Genomic DNA, 26,938 nt, shown 5'->3' on the forward strand with positions numbered 1-26,938 from the left:
GCATAGCTTGAAATGACTCCTACTGGTCAAATCTAGAAAAAATTAAGCATGAAATTAAATAATGACAGGAAAGGGTTATAACACAGTGAATTAAGTAAAAATTCAAAAATCCACAATGATATTAATAAATAAATAAATAGTGTGTGTGCGTGAGAAAGAGAGAGCTAGAGAGAGAGAGATTAGGGCACAAGTGAAAATGAAAATGTAGAATGTTACGCTTTGGAGATTTGGTTTTGGAAGATGCTCAGCTATGTTTTCTTTTAAAATATACTTTTTCATCTTTGATATTTGAACTGAAATCTGACTGGAATTGGTTTTTGCGTAGTGTGAAATAAAGGTCAAGATTTAATTTATTCATATGGGTATCTAATTGACTCAGCTCTATAAAAAGGACCATCCTTTCTGTACCTGACTTGTCCCCTGTCCTGTCATGTAACTGTCCATCTGCCTTTGCCCCAATATCACGTTCTCTTCAGACCCAGTAGGAAAGGCCCTCTAGCTTTGTTTTTCTTCAACATAGTCTTGACTCTTTTTGATGCTTTTCTTTCCATTTAAATCAGAGAATTAGCTTGCCAATTCACACACACGCACACACACACAAACACACACCCACCCACACCTCTGTGTTCATTTACAGATTTTCAATCTTTCATTTTACGAATTTCAGACTAACAGACACATTGCAACTGTAGTGTGAAGACTGCCCACTCACACCTTGTCCCTCTGACGAATGGTGGGCATGCTGGGTGTGTCAGCCCTCTGGAGCATCAGCCTGGCTTGCTCAGGCCAAGCACATCCTTGAAGTCCATGACTGCCCCCAGGTAGAGGGAAGGGAGGTGTCTGGGGGCAGACACAGAGCATCTGGGGGCCCTGAGGGGTGCCTGCTACAGCCCACCCCTTGCACTGCACTGATCCCCTGTGACCACATCGGCTCCTTTCTGTCTTGTTATTGATTCTTCAGGGCGGTGGCTGGTAGTGTCCCCAGTGGGCCAAGCCCTCCACCCTACTGTTGGCTCTGAGGTCTTAAATAGCACGTACCAGCTCCCCTCATACCACCCACTGTGGGCACCCTTCTGCCTTGGGGTGCTGCTGCTGGGTGAGCTGTCCACCTTGAAGCGTCTTGAATATGGCTTTCCTGAGGCTCTGACCTCGGCCTCTCCCCTGCCAGGCTGTGGTTGCTGTGACTGCCATGTCCTGGGTGAGTCAGTGCCAGAGATGACCAGAGAATTCTCTGGGTGCAGGCTGTGCTCTCCACCCCACTTGCATAGAGGCAGCACAGCTCAGCACATCAGACACAGTCCTCTGCAGCTGTGAACAAGGAACTCTCTCCTTTGTCCCCTGGTTCACTGGTGTGAGGTGCCCAGGTGGCCCGTCGTCTGTGGCTCTGGGTTACTGTTGCTCCCAGGGGCTCTAACCCGGTGACTCCATGTTGTGCAGACAGGAAGCAGAGGTTCTACAAGTGGATCTTGGGGTAATATCCAGAAGGATCAGTGATGCTGCATATCCAGTAACATCTTTCACAGTGGGAATGAGTCACAGGGGCTACAGGGCAGGCATCGGGAGTCAGAAGGTAGAAGGGGGCTCATGCTCTCTGGACAAGCCACGTGGTCTTGCAGCTTTCTGGGGTTTCTCCCTGGTGGACACCCTGTTCGTCACTGACAGGAGACCACAGGTACACTGGCGCCCCCATGTCTCACCCCCACGTCTTGTCCATAGACGGTCTCCAGTTTCCAGTCTTGCTCCTTCCCAGACCCTGAGCGTCAGAGCCCCTGCCCAAGAGGCCTCCTCCACTCCTACATCACATTAATGGCCGAGGGTCCTGCCCTGAGCCATGTGGCCAGACACGTCTCCTTACTCCCCCACCCCACAGAATCCCGATTTTGTCTCCATTCCTGAGTGTAACAGACATTCTACAGCCAAATGGATCCCATAGATCAAACTTTGTTCCTTTAAAGGCGATTCTGTGTCCAGGACCCGTGCCCAGAGTAGCGTATAAATGTGGTACCTAAAGCGTTTGAGCTAAGGGGAGTATTTTTAAATTGGGGATACATTTGAAACGCGAATCCCAGACATTTCAAAACCTTTCCACTTTACAAAGAAGTAAAAAAAATCAATACGCCATGCAAGTTCTTTAGCCTCAAGTGTAAGTAACCAATTTTCTAATTTCAGATGTTCTATCAACATGAGACAGCTTTTCCATTTAATATGTGGAGGACCATTTTCACATCTGTGGCACCCTGTAGGCTAGTATTTCCAAAGTGTGATCTCCGTGTGATATATATGATTTTAAACATAACCTGATTTGACCAGCAATGTGATCACATAATTTTGGACTCCCTCTCTAAGCCGGGGTGTGCAGGCCCAGCCCGCTTCCCCAGGCAGCACCCCCCCCCCCCACAGAGCACCATTCCCTTTACCTGTTTGACCAGGGTCTGCTTCATGTCCCTCGTCTCAGAGGGACATTTCAGAAACTATGTCCTGTCAAGAAGATACCTCTTAAGTGAACTTCATGGGGCAGGATTCAAAACCGTTAGAAATGATAATGAGGCTGATGTCATATTGAACAAAAAATATTAGTGAGTCCTGTGGATTTATCAGGATAACAGAATATTGGGGAGTGAGATGGTGTGATGTGTGGGTTTCCTCAGCAGTAATCCGGGCGGGGGTGAGCAGGTGGGGCAGCTGGCGACCTGAGGCCGATCGCAAGCTGGTGGCTGGTGGTGGGCACCTGGGGCTTGTTATCGGTGATCTGCCCTAGTGGGGGAAGGGGTGTCTGTCCCTGCCCCAGACGAAGACATTAGAAGTAAGAAACAGGAAGTGAAGAAAAGAAAGCAAACCTGCAAATCATTGATCTTAATAATTCAGATGAACAGTATCATATCTTATCATCATAGATGTTTTTTTTACCCCCTGGGGTGTGATTTCCTCCCCCTGACCTCTGGCCTGGCTTGTGTAGCATCTCCCCGAACACACACATTCTGAGCAACAGGAAAGCCCGTCTTGTGGACGGAAATCACATGCAATTCACCATTCGTCCTGGTCTGCGTCACAGTTGCAGCGATGCTGGGAGTCAACGCAGTTCCCCGCCAGTCCACAAGCACACGTCTGGGCCTCAGGCATGGAGCCCGCCCAGTAAGTGCGTGTCCCGTGGGTGCTTCCAACCCACCAACTCAGAGGTGTTCCATCTGAAAGACAGGTTTGAGAAAGTGACTGCTGCTTGGCCCCCGAGCCCTGCCTCCCTGAGACGACTCCCTTCCCCCCAAGACCATTACTAAGAAACCGGCAGCCAAGAACAAGTCTGCTCCAGAAAGGAACCTGTTCTTAGCGCTGTAACAGGATGGTGCTGCTGGGACAATTCTAACCCAGCTTGGGTTTGTCCGACGACATCAGACTGATTGCACTGAAAATAAACAGAAGTACCCAAGTCTCTCCATCATGGCATTAATAATTTTTAATCAGCCAAATTACATGATTTCTTTGAGAACTAGATTAAAAGGTGAGCTGTCCTGAGGGTTAAAACACTGGCAGCTACACTAGAAGTGACACCTGCTGCGGACCTGAATGCCTGTTGGATGGAAACAACCCGGCACAGACGGGTGGGTGTCCAGAAGTGGGCTCCTTCTCTCTCCTCTCCTCTCCAAGGCTCAGGCTGCGGACTCCCCTCTGAGTCCGGGCTGTGGGCTTCTGTGGGCACTGTGTGGGGCCGGTCCCTGCCGAGGCTTGTTTGCATCACTGTGCTGAACAGCCAGTCACACCTCCACGGGTGAACCCTCTTCCCCGGGCTGAGCGCATCTTCTGTTCTGAAAGCCTAAGCAGCGACGCCACCACGGGACCAGAGCCCATGGCCACCATGTTACAACTCGGGCCACCGGAGGAGATGGACCACATCTCCATGAACCCCAGCAGCCCCAACCCCCGGGAGGGAGTGATGAGTGAGGGTGCCCTGGGAGGCGCACCCACGGGGCTGATGGGAGGCGGTGCTGTGTGGACATTCCTCCGTGCCGGTGAGTGGCTGCATGGCCACCAAGAGACTCTGAGCACCCAGGGTGTGGCAGTGCCATGGTCTGTCCCGCTCCCTGACAGATTTGGATCTCCACCTGGGACCGACAGCCGCTCCCAAGAAAATGTGTGGCCACTGCCACCTCCCTGTGCGGCCAGGAAAGAGATGTGCAAGAAGGCATCTAAGATGAATTACTTCCAAATTAAGCTGATAGCTCATTGCTGGGAGGCTAATGGCATTTAAAATATTTAATAGATATTTTGATAACACTTTTAAAATTTTAATTATTTCACCATTGTGCTTTCAAACCAGGGAGAAATGACATCACTGGGCTGTGTCTTCTAAGTGTGTTTTCTATATCCCTTCTCTCTCCCACCAACAGTGACTCTCCAAAGGTTGTCAGAACACCAAGAGCCTCTGGTTGCATTTGCAAGTTGGTAAGTACTGTAGAGACTGGGGAAGGCAGAGGGTTCTGCCTGGGAGAGCTTGACCCTCCAGCGGGAGCCCTTGGCCATCCTTCCCTTCAACCTGCAACTGCTCCTTCCCAGGAGAACTAGCTTTAATCTGAGGCTATATACACTTTCCTGCCATTTTCCTCATGGGTGAAAAGAGGATTGATTTGCAAAATTCAAATATGAGCTTGTGTCATAAATGCTGTGTGGTCTCCACTCCCTGCATCCATACTGGGAAACTGGGAGCTGAGGAGCCAGTGTGGGGTTTGGTCCTGGGACCCTGAAGGGGATGTGCAGAGGGCCTGAGAGCATCCCAAGTAGGAGCATGCATGGTGGAAGCCATGTCCAGAAAGACATATGTCTTCATAAAGAGTGAAGCAGTAGATGGTTTGAAAAATCAAGGCCGGAGCAGGAGAAGAGCAGTGAGGACCGGGAAGACACAAGAAATAGCACCTCAGTGAGGTAATCAGAAGGAAGAAAGGCACAGCCCAAAGCAGCACTGAGAGCAGTCTGGGTACGAGGGAGAAAGGGAAGCATCTTCCTCTGGATCAAGCCAGACCTGCACTCCATGCTGCCTCCACCTACACCTCAGCAAGGGAGGTGGGGCTGGCAGGGACTAGCAGGGGTTGGCAGAGGTCGCTGACCTGTGCACATTGTGGGCACCTACCTTGTGGGTCCCGGAGCCGAGACCTCCTGCAATGGAACTCCAGCATCTGCTGGCAGTGCCTGGCACGGGTGATGACGGCCCGCAGCTGCTCCAGGCTGGCCTCGTACTGGAACACTGCCCAGTGGGGGTTGCTCTGGTCTGCGCCCTTGACCCTGGTGAGGGCTGAGCTGTTGTGCTGCACGACGGTCCACGGGACGTCTCACGAGTGGAGCAAGAGAGAAAGGAGAGGAGTGTCACTGAGCGGGACACTCAGCACTGCCGGTGGCCTTCTAGTGGGCCGATGCAGAGGCAACACAAATGGGACTCTGACCCTTAAATCATGGGAGAGAGTGTTCTTCCTGTGATGATATGTGTCATTTATGTCTGAGATGATCCTGTAGTGAAAGTGGGTGTTTCTGGATTTTTAGCCAGACAACATTCATGGGAGAGAAAAGACATATAACTGCGTTATTAAATTTCTCCAATAATCCAAAGTAATGCAAGGCAAACAATGACTTTTCTACTAGAACAATACTCTTTTCTCCACTGGAGAATGAGCCCGACATCGTCAGCAGCCCGTGCTCCTCTCATGTGCTCTGACCTGAGGGTTCTCTGCAGGTCACTGGGGCATCACACGCCTGCTCCATTCAGACCTGAGAGGAATGCAGAAGTGGCATTCCTGGACCCACACCTGACCCTGCTCTGTAGGGTGAGATGCCCTGGCCTTGACAGTGCCATGAGCCCTGGCCACTTCTGTCTACCTGGGACACCTCTGTCTTCCTGGAACACATCTGCCTACCTGGGTCACAACTGTCTACCTGGGACACCTCTGTCTTCCTGGGATACCTCTGTCTTCCTGGGGACACTTCTGTCTACCTGGGTCACATCTGTCTACCTGGGACACCTCTATCTTCCTGGGATACCTCTGTCTTCCTAGGGGCACTTCTGTCTACCTGGGTCACATCTGTCTACCTGGGATACCTCTGTCTACCTGGGTCACATCTGTCTACCTGGGACACTTCTGTCTTCCTGGGGGCACTTCTGTCTACCTGGGGGCACATCTGTCTATCTGGGGCACCTCTGTCTACGAGGCCCAGTGGCTGGAATATGAATCTTGCATGCTGAATGCTGGTGCACAAGGGGACATCGATTCTTCTAATCCCCATTGCTGGGACTCTCTCTGTGTGGTCCAGTCACTCAGCATCATCTGTGAGAAGGAATTGGTTAAATTGTCCCTTTTTTGTTGGCATATGTCCAATTAAGGGGTCTGGAAAGCAGCCATATGGACCTGGTTTTGTTGGTTTGCTACTTTGTGTGGCCCCTGTCGATCCTGTGTGTCTGGAATTCCTGCCTGAGCCACATCCACAACCCGTGGCTGTCAGTGTGCATCGGACGAGGACTTCAGGCCATGGAACAGCTTGACCAGGGAGTCCTATGGGAGCCGCCTGCTGTGTGGCCCGTGGGGGCACATCCCAGAGCTGGAGCAGCTCATTTCTTCAGGACTTTTGCTGCTCTGAAGCTGCAGGAGCCCAGGAGTGAGTGGGCTGAGGGGTGTGGGTCACCTGTCACGGGCCTCCCCATTCTTGTGGGGACAGATCTGGGGTCGCTGGGGATGGCTCACACTAGAGTCCACATGTTACAGTGGATCCTGAAGCCCGTGTGACGTGGAATTGTGGGCTGCCCTCTGGACACGGCAGGGGAACAGAGGGGCACATTGGTTCCATGTGGGGCTGGATTCATCTGGACTGAAACCCAACATTCACTCTACCATGAGACGCTCCAGTTTCTGACTCGCATGCTTCCTCTGACCAGAGCACAGATGGCAGAGTTCACAGCAGGTGAATCCAAACCAAACCAGACTGGAGCATGGCACAGCTGCTGGGCAGGGCCTGCATCCCCAGGAGGAAACTGAGAAACATAGACGTTTCCAACGTGGAAATCGGCCTCAGAGACCCGAGGGCATCACGTGGTCCTCATAGGTACCGAGAAGACATCCCATCTACACTGAACGTCCTCACGGATGGGAGGCAGCAGCCCGTGCCTCCTTTGTGGTGACGAGCCAGCAGTGCCCAGGAGATGAGGAGCCCATGGCCCATGGCCCCCACCCGTGTTCTGTCCTGGGGGGTCACACAGGCCTCAGTCACTCACCAGGTATGTTGGAGACATGTTCCTCTGCTGACACTGCTGGGCACACATGCTGGGGGAACGGGGGGCTTCTGCTCCCACCCCAGCTGCCCCCCAGCTGCTGCCCACGAGGAGTCCCAGGGATGCAGCTTCTCTCTGCTGTCTTCCTGGTCCTCCCTCCCAAATAGTCCAATTCCCATTACGATTTTGGCAGATTTTGTGAGCACCACAAACACGTCAGTTTTCTTTCCCCTGAATGAAACATGAACCTTTGGCCCCTGACCCTGTTCTCAGAGATGAGGGACACGGTAACATTGCTGCCCCTGGGAAGGCAGACACCCAGAGCCCAGGAAAGGGGTTCCTGGTGCAGCATCTCCCAAGACCACTCCCAGGGCTTTCAAGGCTCCACCCGCCCCAAGGACGACCCTGGACGTCCTCAGAGCCATGACGACTCTCAGCCTAAACATGGACTTCGGGTCCCTGCCTCCTGCTGCACTGTTCCCAGCACAGAGGGGACACATGACTCCCAGGGCCAAGGAGGCGGGGGTAGGTCTGGGGCCCTGCCTCAGTGGCCACTCTGAGTCTCAAGCACACACACACACACGCCTGCACACACACATGACATGCACACACACACACACACATGCCTGCACACACACATGAGGATGCATCCCCACTCTCCTGGGGTTGAAGCCCTGTCGTCACTCACATGCCATTGTGTCACCCACAGTCTGGTGTTGGGCCCCCAGGAGCATGTGCTGGGCTGATGAGCTGGGACCAGGCCTCCCCCGAGGCAGCATGTTGTCACCCATCCAGAACGGCTCTGGCACAGGGTGCGTGGTCTGCCCAGAACGCTAGGGGCAGCAGGGACCGCATGGCCATGCACCGCCTCAGGCAGAAGACACCCAGAGGAACTGTTTGCCCCAAGCACTAGGTGTCCCCAGACATCGGCCTCAGACTTGCCCTCAGTGTTCGCCGGGCTGAGCGGTCTGTCAGGCACGGACCTGTGTCGACACCAGCCCTGATGGTCTGGGCAGCTGTGGGAGGGCTTTTGTCCCACCTGCACACCATGCTGCATCCCAGCCGCTCCATGCCCTCTGGAGGGAGACCTGCCTAGCTCACATTTGAGCAAGTATTTGCTTAAAGGCAGCAACAGCCAGATTTTGTCTTGAGAATTGAGGAGCCAGAAAATAAAAAATTTCATGGGAATGGTTTTAAACTATTCAAATATCATGAAAAAAAAAAATCTATCCAGAAATGGTTCTCTTCTCAGGGAATTTGCAACAGGGTGTGCTGTCTTCACCCACTGTCAAAACCAAGCATGAAGCCTAGAGGCTTCCAGCACCCGGGGCGATTCTCTGATACCCGGAGCTCAGAGCCTGAAGGAGGGGGTGGGGGACCATGTCCTCCTGTAGAGCCGGTGGTGTCGCGGGAATGCGGGCTGGCCTCGGCTGCTCACACGGCCCCTCCCCTCCCGTGTCCATGTTTCCCTCGTCCAGACACCAGCTTTGGCGCTGGGACCGCCGCTCAGCTGGACCACATCTGCGGAAACCTCATTTCCAAACCCAGTCCCATTCGCAGGTTCTGGGGGGACGTGAAATCTGGGGGGACAGTGTCCAGCCTTGTGCACAGAATCTGGATTATCTGAAACTTAACAAGGTAGAACATTTAAAGAAGAGGCAGTCCCCTATAGAGACAGGAGCTAATGTCCCACCGGAAGGCAGAGACGGCAGTGTTGAAGGTGTCCCTTCCGGGGGGCGAGGGCCGAGGGGTGGTGTGGGCCGAGGGGTGGAGGCGTGGACTCCAGTGTGGACGAGACACGGGGCTGTGGCTGCAGTCAGAGAAACAGACGTGGCCGTTAGAGAGCTAGGCCGCCCGTGTCTGAGAGGAAACCAAGAACTCAAAAGCACACGCTGCTTGTCCACATGGACTCAGAGGCCGTCACCCGTCCTGTGGAAACCCTCACAACTTTTACGGCAGAATAGTGACAAGGCGGAGTCAGGGGGCTCAGTTCAGCATCCCACACTTGATTCTGGGTCAGGTCATGATCTCAGGGTCGTGGGACTGCACCTTGCAGAGGGCTCTGTGCTTGGAAGGGCGGGGGGTCCTGCTGCAGATTCTCTCCTCCCCCACACTTGTGCTCTCTGTCTCTCTAAAATAAGTAAAATCTTCAAGAAAAAACAAGTGAAAATGCTTTTGACTTGCACATCCATTAGTTCAATCAGATAAGTCTCAAAAAATCTTTTGCTTTAGGATTTAACAGGCAAAATTGTATTATTAAATGTTCCACAGAATACATGCCTGATGATAATGACATAATAATGAATTTTTACTTCTGAGCTATTTTTTTAAAGATTTTTATCAAATACTTTTGTTGAATAACTGCTCTTACAAGGGCACCCTAATAGAGCTGCTAACCAGGTACAGATCTACTTACCGGGCTATACTTTCGTGTTTAATAGGAGTTGAAATTGCTGACTCACCTGTCATGTTGCAGAACACGGAGAAGGGCTGCAGGGGTCCACTGCCATCCGGGTCCACGTAGTATCTCCCCAAGGACTCGCCCCTATGCTTGTAGGCCTCGCAGGACTGCTCGTAGAGGGCTAGGGAGAACCACCAGTTAGTCACCGGAAATGGGGTGGAAGGAGAGTCCTACATTTCCAAGGAGGAGGTGAGGGAAACCCCACGTTCTGCACCATAGCAAACAGTCACCCCCTGGGAGGAAATGTGACCAAATCTGAAAATGCAGAATGATTGTTGAAAGGCATGTGTGTGATAGGTAATGAAGGAGGGAGAAGAAAAGTGTGCAGCAATCAGACCTGTACTGCTGGTGAGCCCCTGCAGGCAAATACGATTTCCTGGCCCAGTGCAGAATTTGGTGCACTGTCCTGTCACCAGGAACCAGACCACCAGTGTCTGCCTGGATTTCACCTGTTGGCAGACGTTACTGGAACACGTGAACCTTTGTTCTTCGTGAATGTGTCCCCATACCTCTCCTCTCCCACCCTGATTAAGAGCAGAGGGTGACTGAGCGAGTCAGATCCCCTCTGGCTGTGTCTCAGAGCGACCTCACCAGCGGGTGACTGGGGACCTGCCAGCGTCCCCTCTGCTGGGGAGGACAATGGTGACACACACTCAGGGGGGTCTGGCGGCTCACTTATCACCCAAGGACGGACAGTTACTGGTAAGAGTCGAACTAGAAACATCAGTCCATTGAAGCACAGCCACCAGGCGTCTGCCGTGTCGGGGGATAATGGGGGATGGTTGAGAGGAGATAGGGCCGTGGGGGCTCCTCCTCCCGTTGGGCACTGGACTCTGGTTCCAGAACCTTCTCTCCCCTCCACCATGGGCAACTCAGAGACAGCATGTGAAGGTGGAGTACCTGGAGCCCTTCTTGATCTTTGTCTCCCCCTCACCCCATGTCTTTGTGAGACTGGGTCCTGGCCCCACCTACTCCCCGAGGATCAGACCCTGGACTTTCAGTGGGTCACATTCCTAAAGCCCAGGCCCCATTGTGAGAGGAGGGGTGGGGGTGGGGAGAGCACTCACGCTGGCGGCACGTGGCACCTGTGTAGCCCGTGCTGGAGCAGTTGCAGTGGAAGGCCGTCCAGGTCTGGGAGCATCTGCCACCATGCTCACAGCGGTTGGGCAAACACCTGGGAGGAGAGGAGGGCTCCGTGGGACCCCTGGTCTTTGGGAGACATGGTCCTGCTAGTTGACATGCGGGAACATAGAGGAGTGGACAGTGGCCATCCCCAGCCCATGATGACCAAGCGACCAGACCCGGGCTGATGAACCCTGACTCATCGGACTGACACGTGTGCTCCCCTGTCCACTGGAGAAGCCCACTTCCTGCCACAGTAGCAACACGTGGGTGCTGCGTGTGGCTGGGGACTGAAGTCGCTTGCAGAAGCCAACGGTGACACTGTGTCGTGACAGACTGTGGCCGCACGGAGCATTTTGAGAGAAAGAATGGAAAACAAGGAGAGACTAGGGAGGGGCCAGCCGCTCACAGGGCATCTGTCCCAGCTCACCTACTTCTCCGATTCCTTGTCCACTTGGTACTTGGACCAAAAGATCAAAGCCCACGTGCATTATATTCCCCCAAGAAAAACAAGTAAATCAGAAAATACTCAAGAAAACTCAGCATCATTTATGCACGATGGGTATTCTGCAATCTGCCCAATTAGAATTAGGATGGGACACTTGAAGTTTACTCGCAGGACTTCTGTGAATTTTAACTGATTGTAGTTTGTAAAGGGAAGCAGAACTCGTGTGAAACCGTGGGACTCAAACTAACCCCAGGTCATGCGTGTGCTTGTATGTGTACCTAAGCCTATGGCCTGTGATCACACACAATACAGACTTTACAGCAAACTTTTAAAAATGGCTCATTAATCTGTAGTGAAAACTCCGTGTTGACTAATTTATGCTTGTACTGGCACTTGGGATCGCTCAGGGAAACCCAGGAACACAGTGACTGTAATTCATTCAGAATGTTGTGTGTGTGTCTTTGGCCAATGCCTGTAGGACGAAGGGGATTCAACAGCTGAAGTCAGCAGCACCAGCAGCAAAATGAGCAGCGAACCAGACATGCAGATGACAGGTGGGAAGGCCCTTGCTGTTTCCACCCTAAAGGAAATGCTTCCAGTTTCTGCAAACTCGAGACTAAATTTCCCATCCACGGTAAATACACTACTTTCTAATTGACCTGCATTTCACAGCCTCTTGGCTGAATCCATTTTTCCTATTTTCAGATTGGGAGATTTGGAGAAGATTTTGGGATTTTTACTCTTATGAAAAAAGGGGAGAGGCTCGGCTTGTTCATTCCATCAGGACAATTCCGATGTTGCAGGAATTCACTAAGAGCCTGAGAGGCAAATGCCAATGGCAACCTCAGACTGATGAAAATGGCCCAAGATTACAATTATTATTTAAATTCTTTTTAAAAGAAAACCAACTGTTTAAGCAGAAATAAAACAAGGCCCAGGGAAGGTCTTATAGTGAGAGTCGATAAAATGTTTGGCAGCAAAATCAGGAAAGCTGATGTATAGATTCAAGAGAGTTCTAATCAAATTCCTAGCAGGATTCTTTTTTTTTTTTTTTTAAGATTTAATTTATTTATTTGACAGACAGAGATCACAAGTAGGCAGAGAGGCAGGCAGAGAGAGAGAGGAGGAAGCAGGCTCCCTGTGGAGCAGAGAGACCGATGGAGGGCTCTATCCCAGGACCCTGGGATCATGATTGAGCCAAAGGCAGAGGCTTTAACCCACTGAACCACCCAGGCGCCCCTCCTAGCAGGATTCTTAAAAGAAATTCGCAAGCCAGTTCCAAAATTCCTATGAAAATTAAAAAATGTAATACAATAAAAAAAATTTTGAAAAACAAAACAAATTTAGGAGGACAAAAACATCTGGTTACACTAATTATTATAAAGTGACTATAACTATGAACATGTGGAATTAGGAGAAAGATAGATAAATAGATCAAATAAACTAAATAAGGAGCCGGGACAGAGGCCCACGTATGTCACAGCTGGGTTTCCACGAAAGCATGAAGACAATGAACATGAGGAGGGTCACCTTTCCATCTGACAAGGCTGCATATCTATACATGAAGCAAACTAAAAACCCTGCTTACCTTGCACCATCTATTTAAAAATACTCAAAATTTATCTGATAGAAATTAAATCTAAATTCTAGAATAACCATAGCAGAAAATCCTCGTGACCTCAGATTACTCAAAGACTTTCATTTTCTTCAAGTTTTGTTTATGTAAGTAATCTCTGCACCCAGTGTGGGGCTAAAACTCATGACCGCGAGATCAGAAGTCATAGGCTCCACCGACAGAGCCAGCCAGGAGCCCCTCAAGGACTTTATACGTAAGATATCAAAGGCACGATCCATAAAAAAGAAAAGAAAGAGTACATTTGACTTCGTGTAAAGCAAGAGCTTGTGTTCTTCAAAAGATGTCGTTCAGAGAGTAAGAAGACAAAGCTGAGAAAGAGCCTTTATCTGATGAAGGACTCTCAAAACTCAATAAGGAAACAAACACACCCTAAAAAAGCATGCAGAGGACTCGACGGGACGATTCTGCAGGTTAGATGCAGCAAGGTGTCAGACCCAGACCACGGAGAGGCGTCCACATGCCTCTTCTCAGGCTGTGCATGGAAGAGTGACCTGAGCCAGTGGCGGCGGGGACCTGCAGGGACCAGGGTCCCCCTTGTGCTGCTGGGGGGCTGGGCGCTGCACCATCACCCTGGGCAAAGGGCTTCACACCCCCAAACCTAGGTCTGTCCTGCACACTGTCCAGCCAGTCCCCTCTGGTGTTTGCTCAAGGACAGAGGAAGTAGACCTCAGATGGACTAGTGTCTGAGCCTTGCCTGAGCCTCACAGCGGTTTCATGGTCACAGTCTGACACTGGACGGAACCCAAATGTCCCTCAAGCTGGAAGTGAAGACAGACTGTCCTTCCTGGTCAGTGGGGACAAGCAGCCAATAAGAAATGCGTTCATGCACACGTGAACAGACACGTGAAACAGACAGCTTCACACACGTGTGTGCCCAGCTCTTCCCAGTCGGAGTACAGACAGGGGTACGAGAGACACTGTCAAAGCCTAAGGGTATCAAAACAGAGCCCCATCCAGGGGCACCGCGTGTAAGGGTGCTGTCGTTCTGTGGCTTTTGTATCCTCTCTGCAGCCTTAGACGAAGTTCTAGTTTAAGCCCTGATCTCACAACCCGATCTTTCTGTAAACTGGCAAATGCGACAAAGAATCTTTATATATCAGATGACATGTTTCTGTGTTTGTGTTAAAAACCTGCTTTTACTGTAAACATTTTATGCACAAACTGGTCCCCATTGATTGCTTGTTAAAAGCTGCATGTTAGAAAAATTTCCCAAGAGCTGAGGTAGCAGCGGACAGGAACGCCGGAACCATGTTCAGCCGCCCCAGGCCCCCTTTCTGCAGGAAGCCGTCCCCCCCCAGCAGCCCCTCTGCCAAGTATGGATCTGGGGGTATGCGAGCCCCACAGGCCAGGTGCGCTGGGTGCCTGTGCCCTACACCGGATGCGTCATTTCCCTAAAGGCCTGGTAACCCAGCAATGAGGCTGCAAGTGTACTGGCCACAGTCCTCCTTTGCCAGAGAAGGGTCATTCCCCCCACCATGAGTGGAATGAGCACGTGGGGAAAGCACATCTGAGAGAGTGAGTCACTCACTGGTGGGGACGTGTGTTGCTGTTATTATTATTATTATTTTTTAAAGATTATTATTTATTTATTTGACAGAGATCACAAGTAGGCAGAGAGGCAGGCAGAGACAGAGAGGAGGAAGCAGACTCCCTGCTGAGCAGAAATCCTGATGTGGGGCTCGATCCCAGGATCTTGGGATCATGACCCGAGCCGAAGGCAGTGGCTTTAACCCACTGAGCCACCCAGGTGCCCCTGCTGTTATTATTTTAAGATTTATCTATTTATTTTAGAGCGGGGGGTTGGAGACAGAGGGAGAGAGACAATCTCCAGCAGGTTCCCTGCTGAGTGAAGCTCCTGACGTGGGGCTCAATCCCTCGATCCTGAGGTCATGACCTGAGCTGAAACCAAGAGCTGGACTGAGCTGCCCAGGCACCCATGTGTCCTGCAGGTGACAATGACTTTTGGGAAGCTCACACTGAACTCTGATTGTTATACAACAAGGACTGAAACGGGACTAAGCTGAGAAGAGACAGAACAGGTGCATGTGAATTCAGACTGAGTTGCTCATGCAAGGGAAGAAGGGGTTTCTCAGCCTGTAGCGTTTATCCAAAAATACGTTAGCATTTTCAGGACGAAAGCGCCAGCCAGCCTGTCTCCCCAAATCACCCCCATGTTAGAACCTGGCTTTCCTGCCTCAGTGACGTTGACCTTCTTCCTCCCTTGCCCACTTCTTGCATTTTCCTTATTTCTCCTCCCCAGACACACCTCTGAGGTCACCCCTGGTCCTCAGGGAGCTGCTCGTCCCTTCCTGGGTCCTAACAACCTGTCCCCGTGGCAGACCCATCCTCGCAGCCCCTGCGGACCTGGGGCAGTTTGGCTTCCCCCCCGGACACCCCATCCTGCCCATCCTGACCACACCAGGATTCTGGTCTCCTGCACCTGCTAATCATGATTCCTGCTGTCCAGGAACATGCTATGGACCCTCTCTCCGTGGACATTGCCACGATGTCTACACGGCGTGCTCTGGACGAAGAAGCTTGTGAACGCCAGAGAACAGCTGTCAAGAGAAAGCTCCTTCCTCCCAAATCCCATCGTGCCGAGGAAGGGGTTGTACACAGCTACAAACACAGTCTTTTCACTTTGCTGGACTCCCCATGAGCAGTGAGGGAAAGGGGTATGAGGGGGATACCAGGACCTGGAGGGAGAGGATGCGTACCCACCTGTGGGCGCCTGTGAATCAGCCATCACAGGCCTGAGCAAAGGGCGTGCGAGCCACTCACCTGTCGCGGATGCCACAGGAGTCTATGTCCAGGCTGCTGAAGTTCCCCAGCGCCCCCCGCTGCACGGAGATCAGGTCCACCTCCTGGGCGTTAATGGAGATGAGCCTCAGACAGCCCTGGAATCCGGCCAGTGAGGCCTCACACTCGGACCCGGAGTGGGAAGGAAGGCACCCTGATGGCTCGGAGGCAGGGGAATACAGAGAGGGGTAGGGGTTAGCACCGGCCGAGGCACCCGGGAGGAGGGCGGCTCGTCCCTATCTCAGGCTTCCAGCATGTGGATCCCCTTGTACTTGTGCTCACTTGGGGGCAGAGACCTCTAGGTTGGCAAGGGTGGGTGACACTGAAGTGGGATTTGGGTGAAAAACAGCGTCTACAATTCAGGCTGAATTTGGAGCTGGGTCTTTCTCACAGCACGCTAGACAGCATTAGCTCCTCCTGATGTTACGCATCATAAACAAAACAATTTAAACGTACATGGGTTTAAAATTAGAAATGAAGGGATAGATTGTGTTATTATAAGGACCAATTATTGAAATCGCAGTGTTGGAAAGACAGTATTTGGCTGGAAGGTGATGGGGCACCTGCCAGTCGTCTGGAAGCAGAGTATGGCCCCAGGTGTGGGGCGGACGGCCCACGGGCCTGTTCCAGCTGGCTTGTCCTGAACGCCAGCCTCTGCAGAGTAAGGGACATGGATTGGTTTTCTATGGCAATCGGATTTGTACAGGGTAATTTGGTCAAACGTATAATCAAAGATTAATCTTCTATAAGAACATCTTAGTATCATGAACGTCCAGGTCTGTGTGACAGCAAACACGCCATCCAAACAACGGCCTTGAAGTCTATGCCAGGTGTGAGGAAATAGGCCTCTGGTTCTTTCCACCGGTAGGCCAGCCCTAACTGTGCACCTGCTGGGGGCACGCCTGGGTCTCTGCCCTCAAAGTGCCCAGGAGAGCCATCTGTGTCCCCTGCCCGAGTCCCGCTATGGGCGCTGTTCCCCGGGGACCAGTGCCCTGAGCCAGTGAGCCCACCCAGAGGAGAACGTGGGCATGGGCTCCCACCCGGTCCCCTAGAGCTGCATGCCATCAGCTGAATGGAACCACACGGGATTCCACTAGGCAGAGGGGACTGGACAACCAGAATTGTCTAGCAGGCATAATGGGACAATTCGGAGTTGTATGCCAGCAGCCACCCCACAAGGAAGGTTTAGTCTGAGGGAGAAGTAGATGGCAAACCCACTGGTAGAATTCTAACATGGCAAAAGGTGCCCTGTCCCGACAGTGGCTGGCTGGGAGCTGCCTCGGGCCAGAAGGACCAGCCTCGCTGATGTTCACCCTTGGGGGCCACCCTAACCCACTGGCCTTTCGAAGCCTTGCCAGGGATTCCTGTGACCCAAGAGCACCTGGGACCAGAGGGACAGCAGGGAAAGGAAACTGGGGAGTCTCTCTGGAAGGGGGTGATCAAGACTAGGACTCTCATACATACAGCTGGAAAAGGACATTGTAATGACAAGGGTCCTAATAACTCTCACTTGTTAACATAAATTATGCCTCAGCACGGCTGCTGAGGAAACAGGACAGTCCATCACACCTGCCAAACTCTCGGGGAATCTGCCACACGTGACACAGTAGAAAAAAGTCACATTAGACACAGGACAGGGGCAAAGGAGGTGGAAATCAGGTGGGTGCCAGCCAGTGGGGTTGCATCCCTGTCACTCACCTCCAAAGTGATAGGAACCATCTGTGTGGGTCTCTAGAGGCAACGCTGTGTGAACTGCCGAAACCCCAACCTGGTCCACCACCACACTCAGCTGGTTCCTCCGGGCTGTGAGGGAGACCGAATGCCACTGCCCATCATTCAGTCCCGCACCTGGGGAATGGAGATAAGCTAGAGACCCCCATGAACCACTGCCCATCATTCAGTCCAGCACCTGGGAATAGAGATCAGCTAGGGATCCCCGTGAACCACTGCCCATTATTCAGTCCAGCACATGGGAACGGAGATCAGTGAGAGATCCTTGTGAACCACAGATCTCATGGTGCTTCAGAGAGTGACATAAACCTCTGAGTCCCACACAAACAGGGACCCGGGGTGGGGGTGGAGGAACCCAGTCCCTCCAGGGACCCTGCAACCCCTGGAGTGGACACCTTCCTGCCCCCTCCATGTGATTTACCTTTTGGGGGAAAAAATGGAAGAATACCTGTTCTCTAAATTCTGGAACAGATGCAAGGAAGTCTGATGTTGTTTTTCTGCTACTCATACCCTTCACATAAGGATCAAAGTCTCTTCGGGGACACATCATAATGGCCAACCCCCACCCCCACCATGGCCAAGCCGTGGGAGGGGATGTCTGTAGTTTCTGCCCGCTCACCATGAGGTCTGCAAATACCCTCTGATATGGGGCCAGAAGCTCCCTGGGTTACAGACCTGTCTGTCTACAGGCTGCTCGTGTTAAATGGAGTGCCGCATGGGGGCTGTGACCCCGACCACCCCACCCGGCAAGATCAGGGGGCTCCCGTGGAAGGGATGCTGGGTGGAGGAGGCTCCCGTGGAAGGGATGCTGGGTGGAGGAGGGGCTGAGGGACTTGTCCTGGGTGGTGGTGGTTCTGGTCCCAGGGTCACATGGGGTGTTTCCAACATCATGGGCCTGCCTCTGCTGAGGCTCTGGGGAGGACGGTTGGGGTCGTGACTCTGATTCTCCCCATCAGCTGGGAACCCCTCGTCCCTAATCCTGGCTGAGTTGGCAGCTTGGCCCCGTGCAGGGGCATTGGTCTCTTGGGGTTACCAGATTTCCAGTTTCTTTCTTTTTTTTTTTTTCTTAAAGATTTTATTTATTTATTTGACAGAGATCACAAGTAGACAGAGAGGCAGGCAGAGAGAGAGAGACAGAGGAGGAAGCAGGCTCCCTGCCGAGCAGAGAGCCCGATGTGGGGCTCGATCCCAGGACCCTGGGATCATGACCTGAGCTGAAGGCAGAGGCTTTAACCCACTAAGCCACCCAGGTGCCCCCAGATTTCCAGTTACTTATTGGAAGTCAGGCATCTGGATTTTGCTTTTAAATCTGTGTGTGTGTTTTCTTTTTCCACTGATTTTTTTAAATGGAAAAGGAAAGTCCATTTGGGTTGTCCAGGGTTCAGCCCAGAGAGTAAACACAGCACGAGCCAGAAAAGGCACCTAGCTAAACATTTCAGTAGCCAGTGAAGCTGAGATTCCCCAGGGGCTGTTGTGTGGTCCCACACATTTGACATTCAAAGGGGACAGAGTGAGAGAATGTTTTGTGGCCTACAGAAGTCTTTTCGACCTCTAGCTGGTGGAACTAGTATTTGTAAACAACTCAAGATGAAAATTTACACAGTTGGAAAGCATGTTGAAATGTGACCCAATTGTGTTATATTCAAACACATTTTCAAATTGTGACCTAATGCAGCTTCACATCCAGCACAAGTTCACCTTGACTCCAGGTGAGGACATTAAGGGACATTGGACAACCTAATATATCTGATAACCAAGGGGAAAAGCCACCCTTCCTTAACAGAAAAGTTTGACTTACAATAACTTCTAAATAAATACGTCCTTCTCATTAAAGACTGCTGTCCCGGACCCTCCCAGCAGCGCTCGGGAAAGTGCCCGGTTGTCAGTTGCTGCTCGTGGGGGCCGCACGCAGGCCTGGGGTTAGTGGGAGAATGGGCCAGGGACGGCTATGGCATGAAGGGGGCAGGGGAACTTCATCCCACCCCGGCTGTCTGCTCTGGGCTCATATTCACAGTCTGTCTTCCGTAGTCATGAAGGTAACCATATCCAGTGGTTTGGTGTGTGCTGGTTATTTATCAGGACATAATGCGTGGATCCCGGTTTGGTAGTTTCCTTGCGGGGGTCTGGACCTGGCTGGTGCCTCTGGCTGTGGTTTGGTTTCCCCGTGGTCTGGCAGGTGCCGGCTCAGGTTGGGGTCTGCTCCGAGGGTTCAACAGGGTGGGACCAGAGCCCCACTCTCTGGGGTTGTCTCGGGGTCATCCCCATAGGCTGTTGGCTAAGGGCCTCTGCCCCTTGGGGGTTGTGGGCTGGCTGCCCCATGCTGTCGCTGGCACAGTGGGTCTGCCCTTTGTGGGTGTCAGGGGACCTCCGGGGGCCGAAGTTTTGTCCTGGTCACTTAGGCAAAGCTCCTGGCTGTCCCACATTCTGATCCCTGGGAGCCAAGCCCCGGGTCAGGATGGCCAACAGCAGGGGGCTGCACCTGCAGGGACATGGAGCCCCAGGAGGCAGGGGCCAGCTTCGGGTCACCCCCAGGGGTTGGATGGAAACAGGATTGTAAGAGCTGAATGCCAATTATCACACGCAATCTTCCAGCAATTTGTCAAATCCACCAACTGAGGGGTTAAATGTGACCCGGATCTTCGTGGAACTTGACCCGAAGCAATTTCTTTGAAAGTCTTAAACTGGGCCAGGACAGAAGCTTCCTCAGGGCACATGGGATCCCCATGGACTATGGGGTCCTGGTGGCTTACAAAAATTAACCTTTTTTCTATGCCAGCGAGTCTCTGAGGCAGCTCACAGCTGAGATACTGAATGTGAGTGATTTCTTTCTCATGAGCTCACTCTTGCAAGCTTGTCCCACTATTAGCATTCAGTAAGCTGTAAGTGGCCATCTGTCTCCAGACGATTGGAAGAATGGCAGTTGTGGAACCCCGACCTTCTCAGAGACGTGGGTCGAAGGCTGTGTGTTGAAGTGTGTGCCCTGGCTTCATATTTACCTTCCCAGGGTCTCTCTGCTTGTTTTCATGTTGCATGGCTCTTGAGGTAGGTTCTAGGATGGACGGAGGGGGCTCAGTCTGCTTTCCGCCCATCAGCAGAGGGTCAGTGGTTAGGAGAAGGCCGATGGGTCCTGGTCCTCCCAGGAGTGTGCTCATGGACACGGACGTGGCCCTCCAGGGTGGCACCCATGGGGACCTCCTGTGCCAGCCCACTGTCGCCTCACTTCTAACCATGCCGATGGTCCAGTGGCCCTCCAGGTCCACACTCAGTGCCCGGCAGCCAGTGCCCTAAATCCTGAGGAAATGTGGTTCATCACAGGCCAGCAGGATCTTCCTGAGAAGGTGTGCAGACCCCCCACTGGTCCCAACCACCAGGCTGGGGTTCTGTCCCCATCTTGTCCCCACCTCTGCCCGAGGCCCTCAGATCCAACGCCAATCCACAGACCCAGAAATAGCTGACTTCCTGATGGGCAGCAGCGAGTAGACAGGCCCCACCTCTCTCCTGTCCTCAGTCCAGGAGTGATCCGCCGTCATGCATCATGAAGAACATTGTTTTAGGACAATAGCATTTATCTTAAAAACCTCCTCAAAGTATGTGTCCAACCAGAATGGCTCCTTGCCTGGGGGCAGGAGCAGGTCAGCAGAGAGGGCAGGTGCGTCCCCAGGATGTAGTATTTCCTCTGACTGTGCTATCCTCCAGGGGCCCACCACATTTCCGGACTCACAACTGGGGGTGGCAAGGTTGGCAGGCACCGTCAGGTCTGATAGGCAGGCAGATGCCTCTCCACCAACACCAAAGGTCAAGAAAGGGCTCCCTGTGGCCATGTTTCCTCAGAGAGCAGGAGCACAGGGAGAGGCATCTGGGACGTAAGCCTGGGGTCTGGTCAGCTTGATGGGTAGGGCACAGGGTAGGGTTCCAGGGAATGGAGTGGGGGTGCTTTCAGGCATCCCCTCTTCCCCAGGTGGCTGGGTTGGGCTGTGACGGCCACTTTGGGGTCTGCCTGTGGTGCCATGTGGTGTGAATGGCAGGGAGACTGTGTCCAAAGGCAATGCGGCACAGGGACCTGGGTGTGAGGACCCCGAGCATATTACAGACTGCAGGAGTCACATTTGAATCAGAGTGTGAAATGCCCGTGGGCCCTGGGGTGACATAGCCATGCCGGCTATAGCCTGGGGACACAGATTACCTGCCATGACGTCACTCCTCGCGTGTCCTGGAGATGGGGACAGGCCCAGTCTGAGGGCTCCATCCCTGAGCGTGAGGACAAAGCCCATGGAGCTGCGAGAGGGCCGGCGGGACAGCAGGAGCCCCGCCTGGTTCCATGTCCGGAATTGGAAGCTGATGGAGACCCCATCCTGTGCCGGGGTGCCTGGCAGCACCAAGTGGCTCCCAGCGCTCGGAAACGTGACTGGCACGGACTGCGGCTGAGAGCAGGAGAAGGAGGCGTTGCCCTGAGGACAGGAAGCAGATCTGAGGAGGCCCTGGAGGAGGGGGGCTGCTTCTCACTCCAGTCCCCCACTGTGGCCCCCAGACCCATGGCCCCCCAGCTGGAATCGCAGGGCGTGGTGCTGCCGGCGTGACCTCTTGCCTGCCCAATGCCCCAGGCCCAAGAGACACAGACCAGCTGCTCAGCCCAGTGCAGGCGGCCTTGGCCATATGTTGTGCACCTCTGGGTGAAGCCGGGACAAAGCCCAGAGCCTGTGAAGCCCGTTGCAACAAGATTCACCTCTCGGGAGTGCACACAGCCGACAGAGCTCACAGATGGGTGTTTTGACCGAAGGTGGGAGGCGAGGACCCAAAGCCTGAACACTTGTTCCCGTGACCCAGCTACCGGCAGGCCGGTCGGGGCTCAGCCTCGGATGCCAAGACCCCACACGGACCCTCCTTGTCATGTCCCAAGGGCCACGGAAAACATGCCAGCTTATCGATCCATGTATGTATCCAAGCTCCCGCGGCCAACGCTGTGTTCACACTCGAGGTGCAGGCGGGACGGGTTCCCTGTGGGGTGGCCCGTGCTCCCATCGCTCACGGAGGAAACCCCGTTGCCAAGGGGACTGGTCCTTGCAGGCAGCTACCTTTGCTCTCTGGAAAGCTGAGATGGGATCTCTAGCTGACATTTGAATGGGATATGTGGGTCTTCATCTCAGATTTAAACAATAACTCTAAGTTCCATGAGCTTTGGTCTGTGTTTCTTGCTCAGGTGATGAGGCTGTGACATGAATCACGTCCCCCTAACCTGACGTCACACACATGGGCCCGCATTCCCCCGAGTACCCCACTCTCTGTCCCCAGGCAGACTCTTACCCTGATGAGAATCTGGGGTCTGTGCTTCTTGGCCAAATCAATGATATCCTCTCCATTAAAATTAATATTTTCTAAACATCCGTCGAAGTGTTTTCTTTGAAATGTCACAGATTTTCCAGGTGCTAAAATCCCACCGAAGCTGATCTTAGAAAGAAAAATGACATCAATAATATTCTCTAGTCATTTCCCATTAACTTGCTTAAGACATTCATCACTCAGAGGCATACCAGGAAGAGGCCCAGGTATGCAATTCTGCATAATCGGGTGTTGTGTTCACTATCTTAAAGGAATTTCTAAGCAGAAACTCTGATATGGTTTACTTGCTGTTAGTGTCTGGCAGGCTGGAGCTCCCTCATCTGTGGTCAGGGGAAAGTGTGGTTCAGCATCTCACTGGGACCCTCGGGAGGAAAGGGCTTACTGATATTCGTGATGGGACAGCAGGTACAGGGTGGCCTGGATGTGGGCCCTGGAGCAGAGCACCAGGCCCTCTGCTCACCACCAGCTCTGTACCTTCGAGTGCTGGGGAAGTCTTGTCCCCGCAAGGGGTCTTCTCTAATGCTGGCAGGTGCAGGTGGGCCCTCCAGGGTCCCCACAGGAGCCCCTCCCTGTCCTGTTGCTACCCTCCCTTACAGCTCTTCCCAAGGGCACCTCCCCATGTCCCAGGGAGCTGACCAAGACAGCCATCCCATCTGTAAAGTATGAGCTGAACTGGTCTCCTTGGGGTGCTCAACAAACCGGCTGTCAGGTGAGGGGAGGGTCCCACCTGTGTGTCCATGGCAAGGGACATCTGATCCGTGTAACCCAAACCCATGCAAAAGGAAGTCTATATAGAAATGAAAATGATTTTCCAGCTTATATGTCTCTGGATGGAATTTACAATCATCTGTGTATAGAATATAATGTTATTTTGGCCAATTCGTAGTTTAGGCAATAAAATCATGAATGATGTAAAACAGGACAGGAACTGCCAATTGTCCATTTCTGCCAAACACATTTTTATTTTAGCTTTAGTGTTTAGCTTCTTTTAATAGTGCGTGAGCCTGACAACATCTTACAAAAATGGCATAAATTGTTATACCTTCGTATAATTTAGGTACACGTGTGCAAAGGGCTGCGAATATGTTAGGTGTGTTTGGAAGCTGAAGGATGAGACCGAGAGACAGGACTTTGGACCCAGCTGATAGCTCTGGATCTAGGTGGGACGCCAGGGGGATTGCTCAGGTCAGCTCAGTGGGACTGGATGTGCGCCATGGGCCATGCTGAGCACAGTGGGCCACACTCCAAGTCAGGCTCAGAGGGTGCCCAGGACAGCGGCTCTCTTGCGACACGGTTAAGCCCTGACCACATGTGCCGAGAAAGGGCATTTCTCCGCAGGGTTCCCCCTTCTGTCCAGGCTACGCTGCACTCAAACCCCACGCCCTGCCATGACTGACAGAGACTCCGCACCTCAGGATCCAGGTCTGCGTGACTCAGCTGTCCCTGTGCCTGGAACTGCCTGGAGTGCTGGTCCACGGAGAGGGTCATGTGCTGGTGGGCATGCTCAAGGAGCACTGAGTGCCAGTGCTGGTCATCCAACAGACTGCCCAGTGCCACGCTCCCAGGGCCAGATGGCGAGGGTGAAGCAGTGCCTGTCCAGGGAAATGGGCACCGTTAGGCCCTGCCAGACCAAGCTTCCTTGACCCCGTGAAGCTGCAGCGTCTGACTCTGGGACACCCTGTCCATTGGGGCTGTTCTCGGCCACTTCCCTTCATTACAGGTGTGCGTCCCTCGGAAGTACCGTCTTTGCTGGGAGTTCTGCTATGGCCACCAGGCAGTGGCTATCCCCGGGGAAGCTTCTTCCCCCAGGGGACACAGGCCAGGATGTGAGTGTGAGCTGTGCTACCGTCCTCTGGTGGGTGGAGGGCAGGGGTGCTGGTAAACACCCTCCACTGCACAGGGCAGCCCCCGCAGAGGCTACTTATTTGGTCCGAAATGTCACTGGTGCAAAGTGAGGCTGGGAAGCCTGGGATCCCACGACGTAGGTGTGTTTATAGGATATGAAGAGCTCCAGTGACCACCTCCCGGCACAGTTACTACATTTTAATATGTTTTTAAGCAAAAGAGAGTCAGAATCTGTAAGTCTAGGCCCTTATCTATAATACCTGTTAAATGATTAGGTATAAAAATACTGGGGTACAAATTATATCTAAGAATTCAGATTATCGAGTTCCTTGGCTTTTCACTTTACCTGAATTGATGATCAGAAGGAGCCTCCCTTTCACTAATTCCAGGGTGAAGGAGACTCCATTTCTGCCCCGTCTGTGCAACAGAAGCCCATCACTCTGCCTTGTTTTAAATTTCAAAGAAACGATGTCTTTCACTGGATTCCTGGTACTTTGGACAAATCTGTAAAGCAGAGAACTTTTTCCATCAAAGTCCATCACGTCTGATCCTGCAGGAAAGATGATAAAAGTTGTTCTAAGTATTAGCTTGCTCCTCACTGAAGTATGTAAATGTGTGGGGCCTTGCACACACACAGAGAGGCACACACAGGCGCACACAGAGAGGCACACACACACAGAGGTGCACACACACAGAAGCATACACAGACGTACACAGGCGCACACACACACAGGTGCACACACACAGGTGCACACACACAGAGGCACACACAGGCACACACAGGTACACACACAGGCGCACACACAGAGGCACATACAGGCACACACACAGGTGCATTCACACACAGGTGCACACACAGTTGCACACACATAGAGGCACACATACAGGCATGCACACAGGCACACACAGGGGCACACACAGAGGCACACAGAGGCTCACACACACAAGCACACACACAAGCACACAGACACAGTATCGGAGGCCGCGGAGGCTTCCATGTCCCATCCGCTGGTGGGAACCGGAACCTCCCAGGGCAGTAGGTCTGCTCTCCGACTCCTGCTCCTTTCGCAGAACTGTCCCTGCCAGAGGTGACTGTGCCAGGGAGGTCCCATCTGACCACGGGGTCCCCGAGGGCAGTGAGGCAGACAGTTAGGCGCCGTAGAGAATAAGATGCTCCTTCTTTCCTGACCCAGATGCCTGTGGCTCTTCTCGGTGGCTGTTGGGCCCAAATGGCACATGTGCTCATGTGCTCTGTAGAAAGTGTGTCCGTGTTCCACATTCCATGTACACAGAGGAACAGGATCCGGGTCACCCAAGGGCTGGGTCGTGCTCAGGAAGCCCATTCACAGAGGGGGAGCAGTTATCCCAGAAAAACCCTCCCAGCAAGGACCTGAGCCCTCAGAACGGGGGCTGTGCAGAGGGTGTGCTCACAGGACGACAGAGGAGACAAGAGGGGCCTGTCTGGAGCAGCGGTAGCTGTTGGGGGACACCGAGGATAATAGCTTGACCTTGCCCCCACCCTCAGACCGCAGCTCCCACGTTCCAGACCCAGTGGTCCCCGCTGCTCCGTGCACATCGGCGGCTGGTGGGCACATTGAATGGAAGGCCAGTGTCCTCCAGGACAACATGAGAGACTTACTCCTTCATGGACCTTATTTCTGGCAAAACCAAGAATACAGCAGACTCTTGAAGAATCTGGGGGTTGGGGGTGCTGATGTCCATGGAGCCAGAAGTCTGGATATAACCTTTAACCACTCCCCAAAGTTAACCACTGATAGCTGTCGACTAGACCTAACTAGCAACGCATTTTTTATGTTATCTGTGTTGCTCACTGAACCACTACAATGCAGTGAGCTCCAGAAAAGAAGGTGGCATCAAGAAAATCATAAGGAAGAGGTCTTACCCCTACAGCATGCTACCGTATTTACTGGAAAACACCTGCGTGCAGCAAACCCCCACAGCTCAAAGCCTATTGTCTGGGGTCGCTTCGTGGGGATGTGTGTGTCATTTAAAGGGCACGTCATATGCAAAATAAGCCATTGGAATGACTCTTGCCCATCTTATGAGGATATCTTTTTAAAATTCATGTTTTATTTTCTTACATCTTGTTAATGTACCTAGAAATAATTCATTTACCAGGTGCACAATGAGTAAATATTTCATTCTGTTTTAAAGGTGGGTTATCTCCCCAGTTACTTCTCTGAATGAGAAGCATGGACGGAAAGCCAGGTACTGGGCTGTCAGTGCACGGCCCTGCCTGTCTCAGGGGCTGCCTGCTCTTGCCAGCATTCCAACAGTACTTTGTGCATCTTCCCT

The 26,938-nt window shown here is 52.6% G+C and overlaps 1 protein-coding gene across 1 annotated transcript in view; it reads right to left on the minus strand.

Annotated features, from left to right (window-relative positions):
• LOC116867929 (contactin-associated protein-like 4) overlaps window positions 1–26,938 on the minus strand; it is a 191,369-nt gene that overhangs the window by 95,036 nt on the left and 69,395 nt on the right. Inside the window, exons 5-14 of the mRNA XM_032857956.1 lie at window positions 24,969–25,172; window positions 24,188–24,369; window positions 22,742–22,885; window positions 21,624–21,888; window positions 17,408–17,557; window positions 15,692–15,863; window positions 10,772–10,878; window positions 9,706–9,825; window positions 5,120–5,317; window positions 3,029–3,185 (exon numbers count right to left, since the gene is read on the minus strand). Coding sequence (XP_032713847.1) covers window positions 3,029–3,185; window positions 5,120–5,317; window positions 9,706–9,825; window positions 10,772–10,878; window positions 15,692–15,863; window positions 17,408–17,557; window positions 21,624–21,888; window positions 22,742–22,885; window positions 24,188–24,369; window positions 24,969–25,172 — 1,699 coding nt within the window. The remainder of the gene's footprint in view (window positions 1–3,028; window positions 3,186–5,119; window positions 5,318–9,705; window positions 9,826–10,771; window positions 10,879–15,691; window positions 15,864–17,407; window positions 17,558–21,623; window positions 21,889–22,741; window positions 22,886–24,187; window positions 24,370–24,968; window positions 25,173–26,938) is intronic.

This window comes from Lontra canadensis, unplaced genomic scaffold (assembly GCF_010015895.1).
Source record: "Lontra canadensis isolate GAN:19392208 unplaced genomic scaffold, GSC_riverotter_1.0 scaffold13, whole genome shotgun sequence".
Taxonomy (NCBI): domain Eukaryota; kingdom Metazoa; phylum Chordata; class Mammalia; order Carnivora; family Mustelidae; genus Lontra; species Lontra canadensis.